Source organism: Rhinolophus sinicus, linkage group LG12, assembly GCF_036562045.2.
Source record: "Rhinolophus sinicus isolate RSC01 linkage group LG12, ASM3656204v1, whole genome shotgun sequence".
In the NCBI taxonomy this organism is placed as follows: Eukaryota; Metazoa; Chordata; class Mammalia; order Chiroptera; family Rhinolophidae; genus Rhinolophus; species Rhinolophus sinicus.
This window is the reverse complement of record NC_133761.1, coordinates 27,612,138-27,631,876: the sequence shown is the minus strand read 5'-3', so window position 1 is coordinate 27,631,876 and position 19,739 is coordinate 27,612,138. Positions and strand designations below refer to the sequence as shown.

Below are 19,739 nucleotides of genomic sequence, written 5' to 3'. Positions count from 1 at the left end.
TTTGTCAATGAAAATGTGAAATTGTATAGCCCTTTGGAAAACAGTTTGGTGGTTTGTTAAAAATTAAAAATAAGTTTACCGCAGGACCCAGTAATTCACTCATAGATATATACCCTTGTAAAATGAAAGTGAATATCCGCTCAAAGACTTGTACATGAATGTTTACAGCATCATTATTCATAATAGTTCAATGTGGATGTAGTCCAAATATCCATCAACTGGCAAATGGATACATAAAAATGTGATATTCATACAGTAGATTACTATAAATAACAGGGAACAAAGTTTTACAAAGTGGTTGAACCTCAAGAATATTATGCTACAAAGTGCTGGATTCAAACGCCGTTGTGTGATTCCATTTATATATCATACAGAAAAGATAAATCTCTAGAGATGGTAGATTAATAGGTGTCTGGTGGGGGGTAGGAGTGGAGAGTCACTGCAGGTTGATGTACAGAATCTTTTTGAAATGATGGAAATGTTCTAAAATTGGATTGTAGTGACATTTACACAATTCTTAAAATTTACTAAAAATTATTGAATTGTTCACTCAAATTTCTTATAAATTATATTTAATTAAAATACAACAATAAAACTACGGAAGAGATAGAACCTCAATTACAGAGATTTTAATACTCTTCCCTTAAATAATCATAGAACAAGTATACAGAAAATCAATAATACTGTAGAAGACTTGGAACAACACTATCAACCAACTTGACCTAATTAACATTTATAAAGCATTACACACAACAACAGCAAAATGTACATTCTTTACAAGTGCATTCAGAACATTTACCAAGGTAGACCATTTCCTGGCCAAATAATCTCATTAAATTTAAAAGGATTCAAGTAATGCAAAGTTTGTTATCTAACCACAGTAGAATTAAATTAGAAATCAATAACAGAAACATCTCTTGAAAATCTTCAAATAGGTAGAAGCTAAATAACACACTTCTAAATAACCATGAGTCAAAGAAGTTAAAAGGGAAATTAAAATGTATTTTGAACTGAATGAAATGAAAACAACATATCAAAATTCATGGGATGCAAACAAAACAGAACTTAGAAGGAAATTAATAACAGTGAACACATATATTAAAAAAAAGTCTCAAATCAGTGACCTATTTTCAACTTAACAAAACATAAAAAAGAGAGCAAATTAAATCTAAATTAAATAAAAGACAAGGAGTAATAAAAGTCAGAACAGAAATCAATGAAATAAAAACAGAAAAGCAATCAAGAAAATTATTGAAACCAAAGATTGGTTTCAATAAAATTGATAACTTTTAGGAATAATGATCAGTAAATAAAGAGAGAAGACAGGAATTACCAATATCAGGAAATGGACAGCTGACATCACTACAGACTCTATAAATATAAAAAGGATAGTAAGGGACAATTATGAATAAGTTTATGCTGATATATTTGACAACTTAGATGAAATAGAAAATTGCCTTGAAAGAGAGAAACTAGAGGCTCACTAAAGAAGAAATAACTTTAATAGCCATATATATATATATATATACATGTACGTATATACATGTAAAAAATTGAATGTGTGGTTAAAAACTTCCCCATACAAGATCCAGGTGACTACACCAATGAAGCTACCAAACAGTTAAGGAAGCTATAATAACTACAATAATGACTATACTCTTCCGGAAAATTGTAAAGTTGGGAATATTTCCCAAGTCATTTGATGACACAAATATTATCCGGATACCACTACCTGACAAAGATAGTAAAAGAAAGAAATCTATAGACCTTATAGAAATTTTAGCCAATTTAGCAAATTGAATTTAGAATGATTTAGCAAATTGAACCCTACAATACAGAAAGGGCAATATAGTGTAACCAATTGGGGTTTTCCCCAGGAATGCAATGTTTAACTTTTGAAAATCAATGTAATGTTATTCAGCATATTAAATTAAAATGGGAAAACAAATCATTATCTCAAGAGATTCAGAAAAAGCATTTGGCAAAATCCGGGTAAATCTAAACAAACTCTGAAAGAACAAAATTATATTCTATGCATACAAACAAATGTATAGAGATAATTCTTTTTTTCTAACATAGTGTCCTATCATAATTCCGTGCACTCTGTTTTTTACTTTTTATCTCTATTCTTTAATGGTTACTATTGAAATTATAACCTGTATACTTAACAAGGTAACATTAACATCTCTACCTTTTTTTCCAAGCCATGTAATATAAAAAATTTTAAATCTGACTCATACCCTCACCCCTATCATTTAACATATTTCTACTAGAATTTTACCTCTCCCTCCAAATTGGTAATTATTATAATTATTGTCATTTTGTTCATTCCTGATGGAATGTTTAGCTATACGAGTATATAAAATTCTAGAATGACTTTTATTTTCTCTCAGCACGCTGACCATGTTATTCTAATATCTGGTTTCCAACTTTGCAAAAAAGTCTCCATTTATTTAACTTTTCTTTCGTTTGTTAACAGTTGTTATGAGTTGAATTGTGTGCTCCCCTTCCCTTCTCCCCCCCAAAAATGTATTAGGTTGGTACAATGTAATTGCTGTTTAAAAGTTTAAAAATAACTGCAAAAACCACAATTACTTTTGCACCAACCTAATATATTGAAGTCCTAAACCCCAGTGCCTTGGGATGTGACCTTATTTGGAAATAGAATCTTTACAGAGGTAATCAGGTTTTCATTTTTGAGATAATTAGGGTAGGCCTTAATCCAGTATGACTGGTGTCCTTATATAAAGTGGAAATTTAGACACACATGGACATACACAGAGGGAAGACAATATGAAGACATTCAGGCAGAAGATGGCTGATGAGTGATGCATCTCCAAGTGAAAGAAGGCCAAGCATTGCTGACAAACACCAGAAGCTAGAAGAGACAAGGAAGGATTCTATCCTAGAGTGATCAAAAAGAGTATGGTACTTTTGACACCCTAAGTTTGGACATCTGCCCTCCAGAATGTGAGACAATAACTTTATGTTGTTCTAACCTATACAGTGTTTGGTGCTTAATTAATTACAGTAGCCCTAGGAAACCAATACAGCAGTGTTTTGTGGTTTGGGGCATACATGTTTTACACATTTTTTGTTATATGTAATTCTAGATATTTCATGTGTTTAGATATTCTTGTAAATGATAGTGGTTTTGAAATTAATTTTCCAATTATTCATTGCTGTTCTCTAAGAAATAAAATCTCTTTTTGTGTGTTGACTCTGTAGCCTGCAATTTGCTAAATTCACTTGTTAGTCCTAAGTTTTTATAGTTTCCCTAAGATTTTAAATTTCATGGTCTTGTTACTTCTTGTTTTCTAATCTGTATACCTTTCATTTACTTTCCTTGCTGTATTTTCTGTCATGCAAGTACAGTGTTGAACAGAAGGGGTTGGAGTAGACAACCTTGGCTTAATTCTTTGTCTTAGGGGAAATGCATTCTATATTTCATAATTAAGTGTATTACTAGCTGTAAGATTTTTGTAGATGCCTTTTATAAATTTGAGGATTTTATCATGGATGGGTATTAAACTTTTTCAAATGATTTTTCTACATCTATTGAAATAGTTTTAAACTTGCCTGCATAAGTGGAAGTACTCCATTATACATAAAGTAAAACTAGAGAGAAAAATCAAATTTACCACCCGTGAAAGTTATTTCTATACAATTGTTTCTCAATCATCGCTAGGTCAAGCAAACAAAACTTTAGGGAAGACACAGAAGAATCAAACTGCGCAATTAACAAGTTTAATCTCATAGTCAAATAAACAACTCTACAGCTATCAATTCATAATCCTTTGTTATATCCATGAAACATTTGTAAGAATTATTAATATACTATTCAATAATTCATTTTTTGACAAATTTCAAGTAATTGACATAATATAGGCTATTTCTTCAACTAGTGTGTTACTATATCAATTTTTAAAAAATGGTAAGTTACATTCATGTGTTTGAAAATTTTAAAAAGATACTTCTACTCGAATGAACATTTTTTTAAAGATCTGTTATTTCTGCAATTGTCATGCATTATTCATTCAGTGATATCTTAGATTTAATGATGTGTGGCAAATATAAACTCAAGAAAAAATCTAGGACTAAACTTCAGTAAATATATTACATGTAAATGTTTGAGTTATGCAAAGAATTATTTAGAGGGGGAATGCTTATGTTAATAAAGATAAAAGGCTGAAAATTATGGTATACTCATCCAGTTTAAGAGTTTAGGAAAACAATAGTGAAATAAATTCAAAGTAGAAGGAAAGAAATCATAAAAATAAGAGCAGAAATCATTAAAATGAGAAATAAATTTCTAAATGATAGGATTATGGAGCCAAAAAGTCAATCCTTTGAAATGAATAACAAAATAAACCTTTAGGGATATTTATTCAGGGAATAAAAAGAAGGTACAGTATTCAAGTGGAGACATAATCGATATATCAGAAAATAAATACATAAGACAAAATTCTGATTATTGTAGTAAACCTTCAAAAATTTAGAAAGAGTGAAAAATCCTTATAACTTAATAAACCTTGACTCAATATGTCATTCTACACATACTGAAAATTGGAATAAGTAATTGAAAGTATTCCCACAAAAGAAACACCAGACCATGGTAGTTTGGGATGGGTTCCATCAAAATTTCAAAGAACAGATATTTTTATAATTTTACACAAATTCTCCCAGAGAATTTTAAAAAAGATGAATTCTCAATAATTTGTTGGGTCAGTGTAACCTTGATTTTAAGAAACGGAACTGAATAGGCCAGAATCACTTGTAAATAAAAACGCAAAATCCTTAATGAAATATCACTGAATTTGCTGAGACATTTTATCATAAATACATGTTAAGAGACCTTCCTCAACTTCATAAAATGTAACTTCAGCAGATACAGTTTTTAATGGGGAAATATTGGAAACATTCTGTTTAAAATCATAATTTAAAAAGGAATGTAAATTTTCTCTGCTTATTTCCAGCATTGTGTTTTAAGTATAGAAAGACAAGAAAAACAAAACAGGCATTAAGATTGGTAAGAAAGATTGTCTACATAGAAAAATACAAATTAAATTACCATACATTTATTAGAAGTAAAAGAAAAGAGAGAGAAAGAGACAGACTTTAACAAGGTGGTAGGTTACCATTATTTTATAATAAAATTGTATTTCTGTATATGAGAAATTCAGTTAGAAAAACGTAGTTTTAACAGTATTTCTTGTAGCAGTGGCAGTTATAAAATACAAAGGATAATCCAACAAATGTGGAAAATTTGGCCAAAATTAAAATTTTCCAGTAATTTAACTGGTAAGAATGCCATGCTAGTGGTTAATAAAACAATGCTATAAGACATACGAAATTTCTCTAAATTGGTGTTAAAATCAAAATCAAAATCCTGATAGGATGTTTATGTGCAATTTGATAGTCTAATCTAAAATTGATATGGAAGAGCAAAGGGGAAAGATCCAAGATATGAAGAATTTGCATTACAATATGTAATGTTGTAATAACAAAAACCATGAGTTATTGGTTTATGGATAGACAGCCTGTGCAAGGAAAAATAAAATAGAGTACCAAACAGATGCTAGCAGATAGGATACATTTATTTATCACAGAGGTGATATTACAGGTCATTGGGGAAAGGTGGAAATATTTAATGAAGAATGCTGAGATGCGTTGTCCATATGGAAAAAGGGAAGTTGAATCATTTCTTATACCATATATAAACTCACTCATTTTCAAGATGGATGAGGATGTAAATGCTAAAAGCAAAATTTAAACTTTCAGTAGAAAATATAAGAGACTATCTCTCTGATCATAAGCTCAGGAAAAATTTCTTAAACAAGACACTGAAAATACTACTTTGAAAAAGAAGATCAGTACATTCAATGACATTAAACTTAAGTTCCTGAATTCATCAGAATATGAAATAGCTAGATACAAATAGCAAATAATTGCAATATACTTAACCTCTATAGAATTAATAGCAAAATAGATAAAGACTTCCATCCAGAGAGTAATCAATAAGATTTGAAAAGAAGAAACATTTACAAACCACACATAACCCCAACCCCCATGCGTGCAAACACACACACACAGACACACACACATACACACACACACACACACACACACACGACCACTCACAAAGTCTGATAAAATGAACTTCATTTTTTGCTGGTGTCATTATTATTTTATACCAGAGGCAGATCTGATTCTTGACCAATACCAAAAGCATGTAATCTTTATGCTCTGTAGTGTACCTGGCATATTAAACTAATCATTACCCTGTTCCTGAGTATTTGCAAGGTAAGTAACAATTCTTAAATCTCTCATTAGCTTCATCTGTAATCCCTTCTCTCTTCCCCAGTCTGTTTAGAGTACATGTCCTAATTCTAGAAACCTTTGTACTATGCCCAGTCTGTTGGGATGTTGTCAGATAATTGTAGTTTCTATATCAATTGGGGCTATAAGAGCCTCAGATTTGATTGGGACTCAAGTTTTATGATATAAGGATTTAGAAGGAAAACAGTGCATTCACTCATTGGGACCACATGATCAAATCAGACAGGTTTCTTCTACCTACTAAAAGCGGAAAAATAAGAATATAGTTCCTGACAAAGAAGACTTTCCCTTTCCCAACGGAGCAGATTAAAACAATAAACAAAAATAGAAAAAAGTGTACAGGAGAACTAACTCTGGGTGGTGAACATACAATGCAATATATAGATGATGTATTACAGAACTGTACACTTGAAGCCTATATAATTTTACTAACCAATGTCACCCCAATAAACTTTAATAAAATTAAAAAAAGAAAAAAGTGTATAGGGTATTTTTAATATCGGCGGGCATTCCTAGAACATTTCAATATTACTACTTTAGATACATGTGTGAGCTCTGTTTTATAAACCTCCAGGAAAGCATTTATTTTCTGATAACTGAGTTTAGTCTGTTTAATGAATAATATATAGTGTAAGTAGACAAAACTAGTCATTTTTTGAAATAGCAACATTTCATTTATTATTAAGGAAGGGAAAATGCTTTAATACAATTAGGATTCTATTGTATAGTGTGCCTATTGCTGAAACACATGTAGAGAAAAGATATTAAAAAACGAAGTATAACATTTTTATTTATATATGTGATATATTTCCTAATTAAGTGCAAAGACATAATCTGCTTTAGCCATCAAAGTTCTACTTCATTCAGTTCAATGCTGTTTTTGCCAAAGCATGATTAACATTCTAAATTTTTTCTTACAGATTTGTTTTGCTATAAAAACACACACATGGACCTCTTGAATTATAATAATATTTACTGTTCTGTTTTAGACTATTTCTTAGAAAACAATGCAATTCAAAATTTAGATGTATTTGTCAGTTTGTGGATGATTTATTTCTCATTTTCTTCCCAAAGTAATAGAGAAACAGCTAAACTAATAGTAAAAGAAGAATGTTCAAGATATCTTAAATTATGTTTCTCTCCAGGAATATAAAAAATAAATAATTGGGTATACTTAGTCATTGAATTTATTAGTTATGTAAATTAGGAAAAGACATGTGAATGTTTTTGAAATAACATGTTTGTGTTTTGAAATTTACCTAGACTTAAGTGCCTTGGTCTAAAAGCATCCAAAACTGACTTAGCTTTTTGTCCAGTAGATTTTTATCAATCAGCATGAAATCACTTACACGACTTTCCTTCTCTCTATGTTTCTTACTCCTTTCAAAATCCTTTCATTTGTTTTTCAGATTGGTGAGGTGTTTTTTTTCTCCTTAGGAATCAGCAATTTTAATTATTGTGTCGTTTGTTTCTTAGGGTCAAAGAGAATAAGTGATAGTGAAGTCTCTGACTATGACTGTGATGATGGAATTGGTGTAGTATCAGGTAAGAATGTCTGGATTATTTTATAGTACTAAGAAGGACGTGTAATTCATCATTATTTACCGATAGATAAATATATAGATAGATAAATAAAATGAGAAAGTAATAACTTGCCTCCTTGTGTTAGATTGTTAGATTGAGTGTTCCTATTGTTCCTAAGTGAATATAAGTTTTCTATTTTAACCTACTAAATAATGATTTCACTATAAATTTGAGGCATAATATTGTATAATTGAAACCTACTGCACTAACAGTGTGGGAAAAAAAAAAATCCTTTTGACATCACCATCCTACCCAAAATGTCAAATATTTGAATGAGCTTTTTAAAAATTTTTTTCATTGTTATTATATTGATTAAGTATCAAGTACTGCTACATTTTGAAATTATGGTATTGTCATTTAAAATATTTGCTAATTTATGATTATAAATTACCTGATGATTTAAAATTTAGGTAAGTAGCCATTTAAAAAAATAAATTCTGAAAAAAGGTTTATATATATATGCACATTATGCTTTTAATATAAAAAATGTTTTTCTTCTTCTTGAAAATTAATTAGTCTAACAAATTTTAAGTGTATGACTAATTTTACCTTGAACAAAATATGTTCTGTTGTATGTAAAACATGCTACAGCTGCATCGATGATTGATAAAAATTTTTGTTTGACAATTTTTGTTAGAGTTGGATCAATTGGCATGCTATAGGGTACTACTTTTTAAAAACCCAGTGACTATCTTTTAGCCTTTATTTTTTTGTACTAAGGGTGAGCAATGTATTAATATACTCAGACTACAAAAAATAATTTTCATGTTTTATGGTTTGTGAATTAAACCTCAATAAAGTGGTTTTGAAAAATATTTTCCATGGTCTTTTACTTGGAGATCACTACAATTTTTTTTGCTATTTGTATTATTTTCCTTTGATAATTGACTTTTCCACTTTTTCTCTTTACTAAATATCTAGTGACATCAGGTGTTCTTTATCCAAAATATTTTCCTTCAGGTCATTAAAGTTCTTCATCTTTATGCTATTTCTGGCACATCTAAATTCTTTCATCTTTAAAGGATGGAAAAATATGATTTTATTATTTTTCCATTCTTTTAAAGGAATTGTATATTTTGAAAAAACTTTATAGGAATCTTTCATTATTTGGGTTAATACAGCCTGCTGGAATTTTTTTTTTCTACTACAGAATAGTATTTAGAAAGATTGTGTAATTCAAAATGTTTATCCTGAGCTCATTATTTTTCAACATCATGACAGATCATTCTTTCTTGTTTCAACGTTATTCTTTTTGCCTATGTAGAGACTGTATAGTGAATCATTTAATAATCCATTGAGAAAAGACTGTTGTGTAATATTCTACATTTTGCTATTTTGAAATATAGTGTTATTTTGCGACATAATTTTTTCATAATATACCACTATACTTTAATAATATATTTGAAAGATAACATTTCAGAAATTACAATACCATAATCCTGATTTTGATCATAGAAAGTATACGGAGATAGAAGACTTCAAATTTTAGGATTCTGTCACTATTAGAAATTTGAAACCATCTCTATATTCTTTCCATGAATATCAAATCAGGAGTATGGTATTGTAGTTTCTGAAATGTTATCTTTCATAGGCTCAAAACTTTATTAAATGATGCACCAATTACACTTACGTAAGTATCATAACTAAGACTAAACATCTGTTGATTCTGCTATTAATTTTTTTACATTTTCTTTTATGTCCTCTTTGTTTAAAGCTCCATCATTAAAACTAGTTTCAATGGAGAATAAATTCTTCAATCAGTAGCTTGTCAAATAATGACTACAGGATCAAGTAAATAATTCTGTATTCTCTGTGCAATTGTTCTTAAAGCATTTCAAATGCAAATTACATATGTACATTACACAGTACCACCTATCCTCCTCCCCAGATGTTAACTAGCATTTTAAGGAAATAGTAAAAGTCAGTATACCTGCAAATCTGTTAATACTTTGTTGCCCATATGCAGAGATTTGTTGCCAATTGCAGACTGCATATCTGTCAAATTTATAGCATCAGTTATAACCATTCATAACCCTTTTCTAACCTAATATGTCAGTCTTTCCTCAAAAGTGAACAGTTTTGGCTGCTTTATTCAATTTGTCCAGGTTTACAAAGCAGATGTCTTGAAAATTAACTATTCTAGAAGTAATATTTTCCGTGTACTCTTTATTTTATTAATTCTGATGAACTTGTCAGAAGTAATTTTGACATTTGCATTGCTAATATTATTCTTCAACATAAATTGAAATTTTGACTGACATTTAAGTTTCTCAGGGAAGCAATTCCAGCCATGGATTTTTGCTGCCCGCCTGCCACCCCCCACCAACGTATACTGAGTAAGGGAAATGGGAATAGTTATAAACCAACTATTCTTTGAACTAGTTGATTTACCCTACAATGTGAATAAATGGAATACATATATAATATTAATCAAAGCCACATAGAATTTTAGTAGTAGTTACCAGCCTGACCTAAAACAATATACAAATGTAAAAACTTATTTTCCATTGGAAAGGTACAGAGATGTTTTGATAATTAGCTCTTCGATAAAAGTCACTTATAATCTTCTGATTTCCTAAGTCAATTATTTCTTTCCATTGCTAATTTTTTAATCACTCACGAGTAGAGTTTTACATTATTAATCATGAATATTGTCTTAAAACTCTATTTCTTTTTAATCATCACGTGACCGCATTATTTATATTTTCTTGTAGTAACTCTTCCTCCTTTTCTCAATAGTCTCACTTAAACTCCGTAGTCAAATCTATTTTCTCTGTATATGTATTCTATATATACTATAAATGACTCTTAAATTTTTATCAACGGTCCTAATGCCTTTCCAAAGATTCTTTCCCATATATGTAATTGTGTGCCTGCCTGTACACCTGAAATACTATTATCTCCCCATCTCCAACCTGGTAAACCTTGTAATATGCCTCTTAGTCATTGTGGCATACTCTTAACTTCCTGATGGACTTATCAAAAATTAAGACTCATTTATTTCTTCCTTTTTTTTTTGCTCCTATATGTAATTATAAAATGTTAAAATGTTATTGATTCATATTAGAGTGTCCTAGACTCCATCCTTGGGCTTAGAATTCTCTATCTACACTCACTCCCCTGGTGATCTCCTCTATTTCAAGTCCCATGTTTTTAAATACCTTCTGTTTGCTAAGACTCCCAAATGTCCAGTCAACACCACTTATTTGTATTCTAATTTTTATTTTCTACTATCCACTTGACATCTCCACGTGGAAATGTGCTCGATTATCTTCAACCTAATATGTCCAAGATTAAACTCCTGATCTTTCCCACCAAACCATGTCTTTTGATGGCAACTCCATTCTTTTATTTATTTGAATTAAAATTTTAGATTTGTTCTTGTCCCTTTCTCCTCTTCTTATGCCCAACATCTAACCTTTCACAAAATCATCCTGATGGCTCTAACCTATAAAATATATGCAGAATCGAACTGCTTTCCATCATCTCCATTACTGTTATCCTGATTCAAACCACTGTTACCTCTTGCCCGATTTATTGTCCTGTCTCCTTTCAGTCTATTCTCAGCATAGCAATCAAAGTCATCCTATTTAAGGAAAAGATAGATCATGTCCAATTTCTGCTGAAAATCCTCTGATGGGTTAAAATCACTCAGATTAAAAGCCCAAAATCTTTATGATAAAATACAAGGCCCTGCATCATCTTTCTTCTTTCCCCAAATTTCTGATTTCTTCTCTGCATCACTTGCTCCACTCCAAGCACCCTTTCTCGTTGCTGTTCTGTGAACCTGTCCCATCCGCTCCTATTTTGGGACCTTTCTACTTGTCTTTGCACTCTCCTCTCTGTTTATCCAATAGGCAAAACATTTCACTCCTTCAAATCTTTCTGAAGTGTCAACATCTCAGTGATATTGATACATATATATATATATATAATTTATCCCCTGACCACCCTATATAAGATAGCAAATGCCCCCCTATTCTGATGTTTTTTATCTCCCTTTGCCTTGTTATAATTTCCTCATAGCACCTAATCACATTCAAATATACATAATGATATATTGAGCTTTTAATTGTCTCTGTCACTCTTCAACTAATGTTTAAGCTCCACAAAGGCAAGGCTTTTTGTTTTGCTCATTGTAGCACATAAAGTAACATCTGAATGCATATACACATAAATATTTGTTGAATGAGTGAATATATTGATTCTTTCTGTGTAGTTTGTTGCCATTAATAAGTGTCATATTCCAAAGTTGTATCACTAGCTACATGTGGCTATTAAATTAAAATTGATTTAAAATAAATACATTAAAAAATTCAGTTCTTTAGCCAGATTTCAAGTGCTCAATAGTCATATATGTCCAGTGGCTACTGATAAAAATGAACTGGCATCTTACGATGTTTAACCATAGAGCTGGGAGGACTATGGGTGGAGCTGGGCCCCTTGTTGATTCTCTGGTCCTGCCTTCCTGTTGGACTTTGTGGTAACTACTGGGGGAGGGATGTGTATGCATAGAATAGCCATCTTGGAACTGGGGCTATTCTTCTTCACATGGGCAGCCGGTTGGAGCCCAGCGTTGGAGGTGTGCTTTTCCGCACTGCAGTGGTGGTGGTTTTTGCTTCTTTTTCCTTTTCCCGAATAAACTGCTCTTTTGGTGGATTTTCAGGCGAGTTAGTTTTGCCAGTCGACACTACCATATTGGACATTTCTATCATTTCAGAGAGTTCTGTTGGACAATGCAGTTCTAAGTTTTAGAAGAGCCATTAATCTTGCTGCAATCTCTCTAACATTTAGTTTGAATTGTATACTGCTGTCAGTGTCATCTTCCTAAATTATTACTTAAATCACAAGTAATTAGAACACAGTGGGAGCATTAGAGTCAGGTAGATCCTGTTTTAAATCCCAGCCCTAGTATGATACTTAGTGTAAATTTCAGTTTCTTAGCTGTAAAATGGGGATAAAACCTTGTGTGCAGAGTTGCTTCTATTACATAGTCTACGTATTCCTGAAAGAAAACTGTGCTCTGCAAAACCATGGGCTGAAAACAACATGGTGTCTAGGAAAAAAAAGTTTAGATAAGACCTTTCAAAACCCATGTAGCTTTGTAATCAACACATTGAAAATACAAGCACAATTCAAAAGTCGTGTTAAGTTTTAAGCATGGGACTTTACATATAGGACTTTAAAATAAAATGAAAATATCTCTGGAAGGAATATATCTAGATGGAAAGGAGGATAAGTCTGGAACGTTAGGGTGTCAAGGGAATACAAACACCAGGAAGAGCCCATGCAGTAAGTACCTCTAAGCAGAGCTTGGGACCACTGTGAGCCAAGAGGAAGAACGTGGGTTGCACAAGCATCATATATAGTTCTGTTATTTCTCTGGTTTGCTGCATCCAGCTGTGTCAGAGTGCTTTGAATTCAGCTGCTATTATTTGGTAGTTATATTGGACACTGTTGGTTCCCCATCCATATCCTCTTTACCTCAGCTGGTTCATTCGTCCCCAGCTACTGTGAATGTTGGTTGCTAACTACTCACAGCTGCCCTCTTCTCCAGAGAATTGGCCTTAGACAAAGAAAAACCACATCACACAGGAGGTTTATCACCTCACCTACTTCCCTCTGGCAGTCTTCAGCCAGTGACTGGCTGACACAGGAGTACTGAAGTCCAGGCCCTTGCCTCAAATTCAAAGCAATTCTGGTGCAATTTGTGTTTGAGAGCCTCCAATGGGATCAGGGTGAGACCACATCTTGGCTCAGTTTCTTCTCGCGTCCTCTTCTGCTCTTGTAATTCCTTTCTCCTGAGAGCGCGCCTTTCGTTATTCATGTGTGCCTGAATCTTTAGCTCCTGCTCTGTTTCTAGGGAATCCTACCTAAAATAATGCTGGAAAACATTAACATGTTTTGAAAAATATGAACCAATAGTTTTTCTGAGTTTATTTCTGAAACAGGTGTTGAAGCAGAACACGTTATAGAGTGCCTGGCAGAATTCCTGGCATGTAGTAAAAGGCCAGTTAATAGTAGCCATGATGAGCATGATGAAGATGGTGGTGGTGGTAATATCACTTTCTGCCCAGGAATTTTCAGGCTCTTTCCATTACAAACCTCATGACATTTTAGTTATACACAACTTGAATCAAACTTAACCGTTGGTGCTTATTTCCCCACTGCTGCCCCACATTGAATTGCTGTTTTTCTACCAGCTTAGAATTCCTTCTACTTTTCTCCCTCTCTGTTAAATGTCAGTCCCTTTCTAGGACTCATTTGAGTAATATCACTTCTAATATATTGTTGTCTAAGTGTCACAAATCACTGGGCTATTTCCCTCCTCCAATTTGTCATATTTTTATTCTCAGACTTCTATTTTATCTCAGCCCTGTCAAACACTATAAGAAAAGCAGCTTGCATAGGTACTTCAAATAGTATTTAGAATGCTTTCTAATACTGTTCATCTCTTAAGGAAATAACTATAGACTTTTAGGAACTTTTGTGAAGTTCATAATTTAAATATTTAACTGTTGAGAAGTAGTTGAAGGTCTCCTAGATCATTGAAGAGATGGAAATGTTTTTAGAATAAACTTGATTGTTTTATTGAAGATAATTAATTGTATGTATAAATATTACTCTGCCTCCCACAGTGCCTTGGACATTGCAGCTATCTATGTATTTGAATGTTTGTCATTCCTTTTTATGTGTTTATAAAATATTACTTTGTCTTAGTATTATGCTTTATTCATAATGTTTACATTTAATGTATGCAAAGCCTTTCAACTTCACCAATATTTTATGTTTTTCAGTAAAGTACAAAATATAAAAGAACTTACAGTGTAGGTAGCTATAATCTTAATCTTTTCACCTTTAGATTATCAACACAATGGTCGAGATCTTCAAAGCTCAACACTATCAGTGCCAGAACAAGTAATGTCATCAAACCATTGTTCACCATCAGGGTCTCCTCACCGAGTAGATGTCATAGGAAGGACTAGATCATGGTCACCTAGTGTCCCTCCTCCGCAAAGGTAAGATGGCACACACATTTTATTTATAGGATGCTATTATTAGGTTGGTGCAAAAGTCATTGCGGTTTAAAAAGTTAAAAATAATTGTAAAAACCGCAATGACTTTTGCACCAACCTAATACAAGCCTGTTTATCATAAAGTATCATTAATGATCTCTAAAGATAATAAATTCTTGTGGAAAACAGTTACTTAAGGAAAAACAAAGATGCTGCTCAATAACCTGTATAATGAGAGTAATATCAAATATAGGCTACTTTATAACTTTGGGTAAGAGTTCAAAGTTACAAAGAAGATCCAGTTTTGAATCACATATCAATAGAACCAACTAGCTATACTCACGAATGATATAAATTCTGATAATTTAAGACACAGGAAAAAGTAAACATCTGATAGTGCTTTAACATTAGGAACAATCATACAAAGAATAAAAAGGCAGGTATAGGTAGTGGGAGGCTCAGAAAATCTAACTCCAGGTTTGATACCTAGTGGAAAACTTTGATCAATCCAGTTAAGTACAGAAAGGCTTAATGGAGTAAGAGCCATGGAAATAATATGTTTGCTAATAAAAAAATATGTTCATTATTCACATTGTATATAGTTGAAATGTTAATGAAATTTGAACTCTTAGAAGGGTAGCCTTATAACTCCTATTTTAAGTGACTAATTGAGTTAGTTTTAGACTTAGAATTTTTAATTATAATCTTAATTTTATGCATGGTCTTGGTCCATCTAAGAGAACTTGAGATCCATTGTATTTATAAATTTAATTTATTTAATATATAAGAGTACTAAGTGCTTAAAAACTGTTTACTTAATTTAGACAATTGAAAAAATTAAAAAGAAAATGTAATATATTAGCTAAGGTTCGTAATCTGAAATTTAAAGTTTAAGAGAGAAGAAAATTTTGAAGTTGTAAGTTTAGTAAACTAAGCCTCACCTCATTAAAAAAAAAAAGAAAGGAAAAGAATATTTGACTTTTATCAGGAAATGAATTTTTGAACATGCCAATAGAAAAAGACTTAGGTTTTAGATTAGATTCAGCTGTGCATAATAAAAACATAGCAGGAGCTTAAAAGGTTTATTCTGTCATGAAAAGGAAGTATGTAAGTAGACAATCCAGGCCAAGAACAGTGGCTTAAAATAATCATCATTGATCAATTATAAAGACTTCAGTTTAGATTTTAAAAAACAAATAATCATTGTCCGTAGAGTAGGATCCAGCATTATGTTGTCTATAAACATGCTGAAATCATTTTACCACACAAATCTATTCCTCCTACTATATTTCATATATCATTGAGTAACACCAGTAGAGACCTGGAAGTCATCTATTAATAGTTTGATAGTCTTTATCTCTACCTCTATTGATATTAGCTTAATTTTGTGTTATATCTCTGTTATAGCACTAGCCTCCTAAGTTTGCCATCAACGTCCAATGGATAGTTATACCATTAGCCAGAGGTGCAATTCATTAAACAAAACAAGAAACTTGAACTTGACATTATAGTGATTTTTGTCTTTTTCTACTATCTTTATTAATAAACCTCATTTCTTAATATAATATATGATTGTGGTTTATTAAGATATTTAATAGCTCTTGCTATTTCAGTCGGAATGTGGAACAGGGTCTTCGAGGGCCACGCTCTACTACTGGACATTATAATACAATTAGCCGAATGGATAGACATCGTGTCGTGGATGACCATGACCATTATTCTCCAGATAGAGACAGGTAAATATGACTAACTCCTATTAAACCTTATTATAATCACTGCCTTCAGGAAAAAGGTGTTACCATAAAATATTTTCATCCTGAACTTGGGTTTTTCTTATCTGAGTTTCTAAAACTGTTATGTTTCCTTATGACCACTATGACCATTTTTATGACCACTATGTCATTTAAAGAAAAAACATTAAACAAAGCAAAAACAACCTTTTCTTTGGTAAGAAAAAAAATAAATCATCTTGCTCTTGTAGTTTTGGTCTTTTGTTAAATCAAACCAGCAAAGTGAGTGAATATGCACATGAGGTTATTAATGATATTCATAATGAAAACAAGATGTTTTATTATTTTTACCTTAACGTAACCAATTATTATATATGAAAATATTTTCATGAGACAATAGATTTTTACATTCATCATGGAAATCAATGTGACTGCTTATATATAAAAATATTGAGACAAGTCTGGTTTCTTTAGGAAACAAACACAAAAACTGATTCATGAAGAGGTTTTTCCTCATGGCTTTCAGTAAACCATTTAAGCATCTTAAAGAATTATACTGTTGATTGCTGTATTTTGAAGATTTCTCTGAATTTGTTCCATTAAATATAATATACTTGGAAGTAACATGGTATGTTTCAATACATACATTAATTGCTACTAATTTTTAAATTAAGCAAATTGATTAACTCTCTAATTCATGGTTTGAATGTATGTAAAATGAAAAATAAAACGATATTTCCCCAAAACGATCAAATGGGTTTGAGGTAAGGATTAGGAAAGAAAGTTTAATTTGCTATTCAGAGAATACTATAATAAAATAACAAGAGGACTCAGAAGTCCCTTTCTATGCATCATAAAGTAATTTTATTAAAATTCTTGGGGGAATTTTAAATCAACTGATATGAGATGTTGCTGTCAATATTTATAAATTTAATTATTCTGAATCTAAGATTATACTCAATTCATGCTCATAATTTCGTTGTGTTTTAGCACACACTTTCAAAAGAAAAGACAGGGAATACCTTGGTCTTTAATAGTGTCAAACAAGTATTGTCTTTTGTATCTGAGGTCTAAGAAGAAATTAAGAAATGATTAAAGTAATGTCTTTCTTAATGTTGAACAAAAATTAATGTAGTATTTTATTTATTTTTAATTTTTTGACTTTCATAGTTTTTTAAGTCTTTTGGGGTAATTATAGGCATGCACCTATAAAAATTTATGCTTATCAAGTACAGTAAGAGTGAAAGAAAATAGATTAGTATGTTGGCATAATTAGGAGTTAGAAGGTCATATTCAGGTGTGTGAATGAGTACTTTTATTATTAGGTTGGTGCAAAAGTAATTGCAGTTTAAAAGATTAAAAATAATTGCAAAAAACGCAATTACCTGTGCACCAACCTAATACCTAATAGAATTTTAATGAATTTGATTATTTCTGGAAATTATTCTATATAGTAATTCATAAAATTATTGTTTCTTGAAGATTTGTTAAGGAAATGATGAGACAGGAAAGTCTGAAATGGTTTTAAAACCTTCAAGTTTATGTAAAGTTTTTCTTTTAATGAAAAATGGACTTCATATTTTCTCTGAAGGTAATACAGTCTAATCTTGCAAAATAAAAATAACCTCTAGAATTATACTCAAAAACAAAAATTGTCACTGTCATATCAAATACATAATATTTTATCAATATTTTAAGGTAAATTGCCCTAGGGTTAATGACAAAAAATTTGCTATTAAATCCTTGGTGACTAATTAATCCTTGGTATTATCTGCTATAGTCATAATTGAAATGTCATATTTTTCTCATTTACTTTATAACTTTGTAAATCTTTTACTTTAGCAAAACTGTTCAAGTAATTCAGAAGTTTTGGGGGAAATTTATCCATGTGGTTCATTACTCTTTTAAAGAGTGCTATCGATTACCAGATCATAATTACTCTTAATTGTGAACTGTTTTAAATCTTTTTTGAAATAAGTTAAGCAGAATTTCATTTAAATAAGCCTATAAAACCATTTCTACTGTATTATTTTTGAGTTATCTGTGTAATCATTAATATGAAGAATCAAAAAGTACAGTATTATTCATGTAATCCATCACATTATTAAACAATGTGTTCTTAATTTCTATTTTATCCTAATATTCTAAAAGATTTCCAATAATAGAATATCTATGAAAGTACTGTAATTTTTAAGTAGTATTTAAGTAGTATTTTAAGTAGTATTATAACTCTAGAACTCTACAGTTACTTTTCAGGAACAGCACTTTATAGTTAATCAATAATAATGTTGATTAAAAAGCCTAAAATAAACTTTCCTTTGAAACAGTAATCAAAATTTAGGTATTTTGAATGGTGCATTAACCTTTCTTGTCAGTAAGAATTAATGCCCTATATTAGAGTAGTATTTTATTGAAAGTACTCTTTTTCATAGGATTTGGAACCAAATGGCATTGGGTTTGAATTTAGGCTTTTTACCACTTGCTAGCTATGTATCTGTCAACAAAAAACATCCAGCCTAAGAGAAAGCTTATAAGAGTTTATTTGAGCCAAACTGATGACAATTGCCGGGATGCAAAATCTCAACGGATTAACAAAATGCTCCGCAAAATGGCAGTTTGCAGCCAATTTTATACATAGAATCAAAGGAGGAGGGTTACCTGAAATCCACTGGTAATAGATTAAGCGGGTGGGAGAAAGCAAAACGGGGAAATCTCTGGGATTGGATAAAAGGAAATTGGAGAGACAGGTACACATAGGTGGGTACAGGATAGTTAATAGTTCTCATAGAGATGTTAATCAAGGAACAAGAATAATAATGAGGGATTCTGTACTTTCCTGTTCTGGTCCGGAAAAAGGGATTACTGACATTCCAACGATGTCATTTTAGGTGCAAAAAGACAATAGACAGGCCCACTTAAAGGCACAGATCAACTTTATGAAGGAAGCTAAAGATGTGACTTCCTGCCATGGTCCACTTAGTTATGAAATTTTTTGTGCTCACGCCATCTTATGTGGTTATTTTCAGTCTCCTGAGCTTGTCAGTTTTAATATATGGCCCCTTTTCTGACC

General features: G+C 31.3%; 1 protein-coding gene across 50 annotated transcripts in view; it reads left to right on the top strand.

Moving 5' to 3' along the window:
• The window catches only part of RIMS2 (regulating synaptic membrane exocytosis 2), a 592,512-nt gene that overhangs the window by 354,810 nt on the left and 217,963 nt on the right, over positions 1 to 19,739 (top strand). For all 50 annotated transcript variants that reach the window (XM_074316891.1, XM_074316853.1, XM_074316856.1 and 47 more), the window contains 3 exons: positions 7,816 to 7,884; positions 14,786 to 14,942; positions 16,553 to 16,675. In XM_074316891.1, coding sequence (XP_074172992.1) covers positions 7,816 to 7,884; positions 14,786 to 14,942; positions 16,553 to 16,675 — 349 coding nt within the window. The remainder of the gene's footprint in view (positions 1 to 7,815; positions 7,885 to 14,785; positions 14,943 to 16,552; positions 16,676 to 19,739) is intronic.